Consider the following 11,642-nt stretch of genomic DNA (forward strand, 5'->3'; position numbering starts at 1 on the left):
CCCCCCCCCCCCCCCCCCCCCCCCCCTCCTTTTTCAAAAATGCGAAGATCTGTATGAACACATAGTGTTCCCAATTTCAACATACGGACTAGAGTTGGGCAATTGGAAAAACCGAAGAAATCAGCCTCTGCTACAGTAATCTCTTAAACTGAACATACCTTAAAACAGCATTTTTGGGGTGAAAATTGATATCCTAGGGAACAGTTAACATTTCTCAAACAAACCAATACTTTTGGTCACATCAGTAGAAGGGGAGGCTATGGCCAACCATATTATTAAAGGGGACACTTTTCTTTGTTCTGAAGATGTACCTTTAATAGGTGTTCTACTGTATGTTATCTGAATAAAAGATAACCTGTTATTGATATAATATTTCATATTTATCAATATTTTGATTCCTTTCTCATTTGTTACACTGGAAGATATTTTTCTCAAGTTTTAAATTGTATATGTTATGATATAACCATATCAAATCGAGAAAAAAACACAAAAAAACTGAAAACAAAGAAAGAAAAAAAACATTCAATAAGCCAAGATTTAGGCCCGATTTTGTTGGCTTATTAATAATATTCACTGTTAACTTGCAAATATTATTATTGTTATTATCTACAGGACTTCTGAATAAAACTATTCAGGGATTTAAATCAGTTTTCTCAGTATGTTAAGGAATTTGCAAACCAGATGACCTGCATAAACTAACACAAAATATTGAGATCATGTTTATTTTAGAACCAATGTTAATAAGTAGCAAGTACAAAGAACTGTACATAATATTTGACCCAAATGCACATACCGTAGTAATAACTAAACAAACTTAACAATCTGCTAGGCTTTAATATTAGTGAATCATTCGTTGATTTATTCAGCATGGGTCACTCTGTTAGCTGTAGTCATTCATTCGCGGGAGTGTAGGACAACTAGATGAATAAGAAGCTTAGCTCTAGTTGCCATGGTCCCCACAAGCAAGATGATTGCTTCCAAATACAGACTAGCACTTGACTTGATTGTCATTAGTAGTCGGGATAGAGGTTAAAAAGGTCAGATTACAGTTGAGTGACCCCAACTTTAGAGGGAAAGCCATGGACAGCATTGTGATCACTGAAGTAGAATCAATGTACAGTATGACATCAAAATATATTTAATCAGCTTCATACAATATTAAATCTTCTGATACTCTTCCCAACCCATTTATAATCTTTTTTACCAAGTGAAAATAATGATTTTTTTATAAGAAAATAGGATTTTGGTGTTGAGGAGACCACAATGGTAATGGCTATATATTTTTATTAAGTGCATATTGCAATAGTCCCTATGCGCTTGAAATGCAAAAATAAGACTAAGAAAAGCAAACAACCACAGAGGCAAAGAGAAAGACAGCAGCTCTGTTCTCCAACACTTTGAGGCCCAAATGAATAAGGGTTCGCTGGAACATGATTCACAAGAGAGCGCTAGTAACACTGGCATCTGACTATCCTATCCACAAAGGGCAGAAAATGAAAAGTGATTAAAGAGAGCAAACAATGTGGGTCTTAAGCCTCGTAAATAGAATGCTATTTTTCTTTTTATAGAACTAGTAAAATTTTGCAAAGGCTCAATGTTCTTAATTTTTTGCCAATTTCTGGCTGCAAAATGTTTCTATTTTGTTCTTATTTTTACACACTTTTCAAACATTGAACATTATTATTTTACAGCAGCATATATTATTACTGTACTATAATAAAGAGGGTATTGTGTAGTTATTATATAGTCACACCACACATAAGGTACAGACAGTTTCTTGGTTTTTCTATTTTTTTTTTATAGAAACCTCAGTTGACATTTTACCTCAGCCTCAATTTGTTCTTATTTTGTTCTTAATGCTTAAGCAATTTCAGCCTCACTGTTCTTATAAAAAAAAAAGTGTATTCCACAATATACTTTAACAAGAATGTAAAATATTATTTCTGAAATAATAATTATTAAAAAAATTCCATCTATTTTAAACAAGAACAAGTTCCCATTTGGAAATAAACAATTTAAAGCACGAGCCGCCAATTTGGTGGAAGTAATTTTTTAATTTTACAATCTGAAAATTTATGGATCCGTCCCTGCTGGTAGGCCTAGTTGTAATGTTAATTTTAAATTCATAAAACTTTATGATAATAAGTTATAAAAAAAACAAACCCCTGTGGTAGAGCTGTTAGCTATATTTAAAATTGTTTTCCAGTATAATTTTAAAAAATAAATAAAAATACAAAAAAGCCCATAGTGGTCAGCAAGATGTCATAGGTTAACATAAAAATAGATTAAGACTTTTAGAAGTAGAAATTTATTGTTTTATGATCATTTAATAAACAGTTATTATTGTCCCAATAGAGATCTTAATAATAATCACTATCACTAATAAAAAGCAAACGAGGCAGCGCTATTTATTAAGACTAAATAATATCATTTATTGATCGATACAAGCTATCACCCACACACACGTTTCATAACGTACATGTTTCATAACATACAGTAAAATACTATTGAGAATTATCAAATAAAATAGTCTAATATTAATCATAGCAGAGACTGAAACGAGCCTATTATAAAACAAAGGCGTAGTATTTATGATGAAAGAGGCACTTTGCTCATTAGTTTTTCTAGGTAACTAAGGTTATTCTTCTAGATTTGTGCATCATAGGTATAGTCATTCATTAACTTTCGTCAGCTGACAACACCAGCATAGAACGGATATTTGTCCAAAAGACAACCAGATATCAATTTACATCTGTTGGATATTGGTCACACCATTCAATAACAAAATATCTAGAGATATGATAATAAAATAATTAACTTTTGTGGGTGGCAAGTATATTTTCTCGAAACATTTTCAAATTCATTATATTTATACTATCAAAAATGATGGTTTTTTTTTTATTTGTTACATAAGATTTCCTAGAATAAGATAATCTTCAAAATATTTGTCTTCAAGGAATTTTATTTAATATCTTTCTAGTTACATAAACTATACCATAATCAACTTGACTAACAGTTGGCATATCTACGGGAGAGTGTGGGCTGCCCACGCCCATGTGCTTCTACTGACAATTTGGGTAAAAAACTTCTGCTCAAAGTTTAAAAATCACAAAAACGTCACCTTATTTTTGGCCAGCTAACGACATGTTACTTAACATTTAAAGGGAGTTGTAAATCTTTGATTTTAACCAGTAATCTATCTTTAAGCCAGCATTTGGGGACTAAATTTGCAATTTAGTAATGAAAAATCAAAGCTGCAATCCAACCGGCTCTGTCAACCTGACCCCAGTTGATCCACCTCTGAACATCTCAACATCCCCTCCCAAGGACAATCTTGGCTATAAGCCCCAGCTTCTTTCCCTCTAGAGAGAAATGCACTGATTAGCTGGCAATATTATGGTATATTCTGACAGGGAGCCACATACATTTCTCTATAGGCATTTAGGCCAATGAGCGGGATTATAATGTGAAGCTCATACAGGCCACGGCACGATGTGTTATAAGACTGCAAATTATATTACCGCCCATTGCAAGAAATTCTTTAATCTATGACCTTTGTCAACAAATTAATAAGGAGCAAAGTTCAGTAATTTCTTGTGTTAACTATATCCAGGAAAAACACCATCAAGGCAATGTAGACCATCATGGCAATAAGTAAAGGGAACATAATGACAATTATACAGATGAGAATAAGTATTGACATACACTATGAAAAAAATATATATACACAGGAGATAGGAATGATGAATGACACATGGGAATAATGTATAGTATTAAACATTAGAGAATGTGAAACACTAAGATACAGTAAGAACCATTTGTGCATTTTTGAATCCAAAATAGCTGCACGCTATTGACCAATTACGCCACCATCTCAGGATGACTGGAGCACTGTGATGTAATAGGAGATGTCACTGCTGTTCTTGTTCTTATTACCAGAAATTTAAAAGTGTCTAGCATCGCCAGTTTTGAACGGACGTGCAGGAAATTTTGTGCACATAAATTAGGTCATTTTCAACAAATGTTCATCGCCCTTTTTTATATTGAACCCCAGGGTTCCCCTACACCTACAAAACAAAACAGTACATTACTGCCACTCTACTAATTGGGCACATTGCATGGATGGCGCGGTCGGTTAAGGATGTGTTCTAAAGAACTTAAGGTTGTGACTTTGAATCACATCTTGGTATTTAATTTTTTTTTTCTTTTTCTAATTTTAAGAAATTATATTTTTTTAAATTTTAAGATACTGTATTTCAATTTTGTACAAATGAACATTCTAAATAATAATTTGTTTTGTACAAATAAACATTCTAATTATTTAAAAATTCATATATTCTTAGCTCTACCAAAAAATCCTATACCGTATTTAAAGAGTGGAGGAACGAGCGGATCGGTGAGCGGTCGCTCTTACACAAGAAACCTACTTCAATTCAATTTTTTCGGGATTTAATGTCTCATTATCATTAGTAGTTTCTGGAACTTGATGGTAGAGATGTATTAAAATAAGAAAAACATTGCTGATGGAACAAAGAAGGTCAATTTTCAAGATGCTGTCATAGGGAAAAATAATATGGTATGAAGATGAGAATAAGGCATGACATGACATAGCAAACAAACAAGTAATCAACTTTTAAAGGTTATTTGTTGCTAATAGCAAACAGTTCAAAATTAAACTCCTTTTAAAAATACCTCAAATAAAGTGATCTGTCTAAGATAGGTGCTTCTTGTTTATGATAATGTTGTGCATTTGCAGTTAGCGATATGAAGCAAAATCGGGGAACAGAGGTGAAAATGAAAAGCAGAATGGCACAACAACTTTAACAGTTTGATACAACGACAAATAAATCAGTATTAGGAAATAAAGACGACAATAACTTTCTCATATATTTATACGACCAACTTTTGAAGACGATGGTTTGACCCACACATTATGTAAAACTCAGGAAATGTCGGAAGTTAAAGTAGTCGATCAGCTGAGTGAGAGCGAGACGAACATGGTTCTAAAACGAGTATGTAGGCCTACATATTTGTCCTACTACCTACCAAAGCATGCCAACGAATGCTCTAAATGAGGAAGAAACTGTCGAGATTTGACTTTGAAGGTGATCAAGTCAATCCTGTCAACATCCTGGCCAAACTCTAACGTAACAATGGTGGCAAATGGACAAATCAGACATCAGAAGAGAGACAGGAACATGCTTGTCGCGCAAACACATGTTGTCAACAAATCATATGTTATCCCACAAACAGCATGTGTTTACATTTAATTTGTCTTGTTGTGGGATCCTGGCAACAATATCCAAGGGGCGGGGCTTAAGTAGAACAGGCAATTATTAATGAATGTCCCTACACAAGATATGTTTGGCCTCTCTTTAGTCACATGACCACTAAACACAGAAAGAAAGCTTGAGGCATTGTACTTACGTCTGGGTAGGCGAAATTCGGTGCACTTGAAACATCCTGAATGTAGTCCAATCGGAATTGGTTGTTAGGGTTGGCTAACTGTATAGGTGGTGAGAGAGTACTCATTGCTCCTGTGACAGTCTATAAGACAATAAACCAACTCGTTATATAATAATATATAATAATATATTATACTAATATATTATATATATTATATAATATTTTTCAAAATTTGAAAGAGGAGGAAACAACCATGTTTTCAATGCTTTTTTAACACTAGTTCACGTTTGACAGGGTTTGCTCAGGGAGCCAGGGAGGCGAGATTACGTCCAACCTCCTGTCCTAGCACACTACTAAAATTGTATTGCACCTAAATTCGCCGGCAGTAGTTCCCAGAACACGAATGTGAACTCGCGTCTTGCATGCTCAGGGGAAGTACCTGGAAGTAAATGATCTAAAAATAAATACGGAATGTTTGTGTTACAGTTGATAGGAATGATTTTCATTAGGGTGGCGCCCATCATGCCTTGGCGTATGAGATAGTCTAGAAAGAAAGGATAGACAACGTGTTCAATCATCAAATAATATTAATTTCCATTTATTGTTTTCTGCTAGGTTGCTATAGCTTCTGAGTGGCCTACTTCATTATTGCTATTAATTAATAGTATTTATAATTGTGGACTTATAGAGTGCATATTATGGAGACCCGTGTGCTAAAACATAAACATAAAAAAAAAAAACCGACCAAGAAAGTAATACTTCATCTAACCGTAGGGACAAAGTAATCTTTTTTAATATTTATAGGTTATTTATTGATTAATCCACAGCTAGTCTAACACTGTATCAGTTTCTATCCTGTAATCATCAAATTTGCATTATATTAGGTAACATTTCTAGTCAATTGGGAGTGATAATTTCATTCTTGGAATGACAATAAATGACAAAAAAATTAGTATTGGTTCTATTATTAGTATTTAGTGCGTAATACCATCCTGTATCAGAAGAAATTTCTAATTTGTGGCTAACATAACAATTCAACAAAGTGACAATTTTCACTGTCCTTTATCATCCAATTAGCTTTGATCAATATTTTTTATATCTAGAGCAAGTATTGTTAAGCTTTTTTTTCTCCAGGTAATTTTGGTTTAGTGATGGGTTCATCAGCTTTCATTAAAATAAACCCAACTTATTCATCTGTCACCAAAACTGCAGTACTGTCAGCTATCAATACTTGAACCCTTTACATGTTAACTTATTACAAAGTGCATGCAGTGTATGCAATACAGTGTATTATAAATGAGGCTAAAAATCTCATATGGATTTTGATGAGAATAATTGCATATCAGTTACACTGTGCTAATGAGCATAAGGCAAAATGTAACATCACGGATGGGAGACAGGGCATGAAAAAAAGGGCTCCAGTGTGGCTACTGACTGATAGTGTATTTATTTATTTATTGTGAAGTAATGGAATTGGAAGTCTTGGTATACATAGAATAATTAAAATCTTACCAAAATTGCATCTCGAATATTCTTCTTTATATCTTCAACTTTCAATTTCCTTTCCCTAAAAGAAAAAGAATAACAAAACTGTTCAATCAATGTACAATTAACGTGCTATCCAGCATTAACTGGGTACTCTAATACTGTACAAACGCGGCCTTGACCAACCCAACTTTCTGTGGGATATTCAAGGAGCCACCATTCAAAATCTTGACTTTCTAGCCGAGACTTAAACCAGGGCCCATGAATGTACAGTAAGAGGCAGGAACCTTACCACTCAGCAAAATGCTTAATGATGAATCTAGGCTTGCTAATTCGGAGTAAAGTGCTTGGTGGTTAAGACGCTCGCCTTCCAATCCCAGGGTCCTGGGTTCAAATCCTGTCAGATTCGAGGAGTTTTCCTCAAGACAAAACAAGTCCATTCCATAAGCCTTGTTATGCCTTAATTTATAGAGTATCATGTGTCTGTCATGGGAAGGGATGGCCACCTATGTAATAGGACATCGCTAATAGTAATCATTGGGGCTTAGCCAGAAAAATTAAATAGGCCATCCAAAATGGAAGTCAGTGGGCAATGGAAGCAGATGGCCATGCCCAATTGGGGCCACGCCCCTCCAAAACATAAGAAAAAAAAATAGAAAATTATGATCTTTAGAGGGCATTTAAGGTGTTCAAATGTTGGAATTTTGTTATTTTAGTAATTAGTTATCACAAAGATATTTCAGTTATATATATAGATTGTGCACGGTTACAGTATTTCTAGGCTATGCAGATACACCTTCATCTCTCGCATTAGTCTAGTATTATAAATTCTACTCTAGGTCCTCCGAATCGAAAGATAGACCTAGACGTACTGTATTTTGGTTAATAAAATTTAACTTGTAAAGGTTAACAACAAATCTTCTTTACGGTATTACATGAATTAATTTATAACCAGAGTTACGAACAGCAACAATATTATGTTGGGGAACCAATTCTCAGGTATATTGCAGAGCCACATGCATGCGTTGTGGGCGACTCAGAACCTTCCATTTTCCAGCGAGGTATAAATTTTTAACATGACGCTTGTTGTAAGTGAACTTTTCACCGGGTAGGCAATGGTTAAGCCTTACATTTTTGGGATTCTCCACCGAATATTGGTATGGAAACTATTACGTTCAATCAATAAATGTTGTTTTTATCAAACGAAAATATGATTTAGCTTTAATTCGATACTGTAGATTTGAAGAATATAAAGAATTTGCTAAAGGTAGACCAGGCCCAATTATGCTAAACTGGGCTGATTAGGCCAAGCCATCCAAGCCGTCACGGTAAAAGTGGCCGTTCTAAATAATTGTTGGACGTCCAAAGATGGCCGGAGGGTTCGTTGGTAAAGCCTACTGTATATTGGCCATGTTCTTCAAGGAAAAGGAATAACAATTCCAGCTCTTTTCCGAGGCGGACTTAATTAAAATAGCATATTCAAATGGATTTAATGAATGTGTAATTAATTTAATAATATTTAATCTTGTCCATCATGCTCAATTTTCTAGGAACTTCTTTATGTAACTATAGCATGTAATATACAGAATGCCCTAGCCAACATATTATGTTAATTTGTTTTTTAATCATTTTTCTGTCACTTTGATCTGTTTACTTCTACTACGATACTGGAACAGATCCCGGCTACTGTAGGTATACTTGTCTAGGGTGCAAAGGTAAGAACACAACAACACACATGATCACATAATTCAATATTGTCTACAATTCAATACTGGTCAAATAAATAAATAAATGAATAAAAAAAGAATGAATGAATGTACAGTACACACACAGTATGAGACGAACTTCCCCCAACACCCCTCCCCCCCCCATTTTGATTCAATCAATCTTTCAACCCTGATTCGTCTATCTTCAGAAATTTACTTGTACAAATTTGACTTATTAATAAATACGTAGGTACTACTAATTTTAATGTTGAGATTAACAAATAAAATCACAATACATCTCATAGAAGTGGTAATAGATCAAAGAGGCCTAAGGAAATTCATCCTCTGAAGCCTTTTAATCCATTGTTTAGATCCAGAAGTGTGTTCACAACACATTCTTTGCACAAAATTAGATTCTGGTTTATACTATCAATCATTAAGTAGGGCCTATATTATTAATTGTAAATAAGATGCATATTATTACACTGAAGTCTTTATATCATGTTCTTGCCAGCATCAGCCAGGTGATAGAAATCTTTAATCGTTGGTATTCCTTTAGCGCTAAAATCCATCGCACAATTCGATATTGCTCATGACAAGGATAACTCACAGTTAGCTATTAAAACTCAGAGTCCACAAAGTTTTAATTATTAATGGCAATGGGAAAAAAAAACCCAAAAACTTTTTAATAAATTTGATTATGAATAGAATAATTTTTATTTAAGGTAGGGCAGCAAATATTGTGAATATTTAATCAGGTACAGTAATAAAATATTTCATGTGTGAGAAACACTGACAAGGCCTAGGCTACAGTACAAGTTGCATTATCTAATGCACCATATCGTTGCAAATTAAATGCAATCAAATTCATATCCAACATTTAAAACCCTTGGTCAAAGTTTACGATGCTCGCTTAACAATTGCAACAATGTGAGTTTATTTTTACATTTTCTACTCCTAGCATACCTAGACTTTTCATTGATGAAAATGGATATAGGACTAATAATAAAAGTCCTTCAATGTTATGTAAGTCTATTGAGCTTGGGCTTGTGTTCAATGTTTGTGCCGCAAGGCTAGACAATGTCAAATCAAATAATCCATTCATTCATTCATTCATTTATTCGGACAAAAGTCTACAGTAACAAAAACACGCAAAGATTAAAAATGACAGAAAAACGTAAATTGGAAAACATATTAATGTTGTGGTTCGATTATAAGAAGATATTGAGAAGGGATGTACAATCTTCCTTGAGTAGTTATGAATCAATGCAGTTGGTAATTAATCACAAGGTACACTGTATTACTGATAATCATTAAACGTTTTATTCGCTCATAAGACAAAACAAACACCCTCAAGTTAGAATCGGCTTAACGCTTCAACAAAAGTTCTGTAGCTACAGACTACTAGACGTTCCAACAAAACTTTTGTAACCACAGACTATTACTGGCCGCTCCACCAAAACTTCTGTAATACCAACTATTACTGGGCGCTGAGCTAACAGCAAATTAATCAAATATCAAGGACTTCAGAACTGCATATTGCCAATAGAGTAAAATTAACATACGCAGGGCAGGGCAACGGAACAAACGAAAACCTGCAAAAGCATATATACTACGGTCGCAAACAGCTGTGTACTTGCATTGGATATGCAAATACAGAACACTGAAGCAAATGAGAAGAAATGCAGCGCTCTCACCGTCACACCGTCTTGGACTATCACATTAACATACATTGGTCAGGATAGTCCAAGAAAACCAATAGCAGGTTTATTTCCATAGGGGTCCTTAAGCTACGTTCACATCAAACACGGATCCTGTCCGCAGCCCGGACAAAAAATCATGAGTTGCTATGTTTCTTGAACGCTGCGTTCACATCGCGCACGGAAATCGTACGAATTTGATGTGAACGGTTCTATTCTTTACCACTGAACCCGTTTTTCACGATTTTTTTTCTAACTATAAAAAAAAGTGTATTTACTGTAGGTTTTTACTGGGATTAAAAACATAACGATTTATTAAATTTATGTTAAATTTTCCACGTTTTTATCTGGTATTACTGTAGATTGGTTACCGTGTTTTTGGTGACTAGTAATCAGAGGGTCACTTTCCAAAATGAAGTCATTAATGGGTAGTAATGAAGATAGTGTCTAACATAGTAATGGCAATAGTGTTGATAGTAACTCTATACACACCTCATAATAATGGCGATAGTGTTATTAGTAACTCTACAGGCCTTATAGTAGTAATGGTGACAGTGTCAATAGTAATTCTATCCATCTGCTTGCTTAATCTAATTCCTGTTTAACTTACTCACAGGTCTATATTAAGCATGGCACTATTTTTAGCTCATCTTCTTATCTTATGCAATTTAGTTTACTGTCAGTGATTTATCTGCATCTGCATAATAGAGAAAACTCCCTTCTTTGTTTGCATGTACCGATACATGAATAATGCTATATATAGACGCAAGACTACTTATCTAATAAGAATTAATTAAACATATTTATGGATAATGAACAGCTGTGTAAAATATTTTTAAAAACCGCTTGCTCATAAATCACACATATCCGTTCCAAGTATTGTATACTTTTCCTTTTCAAGAAGTATAAAATTTCGTTTGAATATTGAATTGGATAATCTACGTAAATCTAGTAAGTAACTCCCCAGCTAAATGTATTTTTTAAAATCTTAAATATAAATATTCAGATTTTAAACAATGATTAACAGATTATTTTTGTCTGTTTCTTGGTATTTATGGTCTGAAGCCAAGTATTCTATCACATTTTGTCTGGCGAACTCTATCAGACTTGTAATGAGACACACCTGACGTAGCAGAGTACAGTATTTTGTCCAACTTCACTATAGTTCTTCTGGGGGGGGGGGGAAATATTTCCTTTTTCAATCAGAGATTTTCATCAAAAAGACTTTGTGTCTTACAAAAATATGTTGTAAAACATATCAAATTTTTTCTCTCCAGAGCTTTAAAATCGTACCCTGTGCTTTTACTTGCGGAAAAGCATGTAAAATCTGGCATAGAGTAGGTTA

General features: G+C 34.1%; 1 protein-coding gene across 1 annotated transcript in view; it reads right to left on the reverse strand.

Annotated features, from left to right (window-relative positions):
- LOC117107564 (guanine nucleotide-binding protein G(s) subunit alpha-like) overlaps window positions 1-11,642 on the reverse strand; it is a 67,611-nt gene that overhangs the window by 45,474 nt on the left and 10,495 nt on the right. The window contains exons 3-4 of the mRNA XM_033249268.1: window positions 6,919-6,973; window positions 5,428-5,547 (exon numbers count right to left, since the gene is read on the reverse strand). Coding sequence (XP_033105159.1) covers window positions 5,428-5,547; window positions 6,919-6,973 — 175 coding nt within the window. The remainder of the gene's footprint in view (window positions 1-5,427; window positions 5,548-6,918; window positions 6,974-11,642) is intronic.

The sequence above is a fragment of the Anneissia japonica genome, unplaced genomic scaffold (assembly GCF_011630105.1).
Source record: "Anneissia japonica isolate Jap-2015-1 unplaced genomic scaffold, ASM1163010v1 scaffold287722_len911783_cov160, whole genome shotgun sequence".
Classification (NCBI taxonomy): Eukaryota; Metazoa; Echinodermata; class Crinoidea; order Comatulida; family Comatulidae; genus Anneissia; species Anneissia japonica.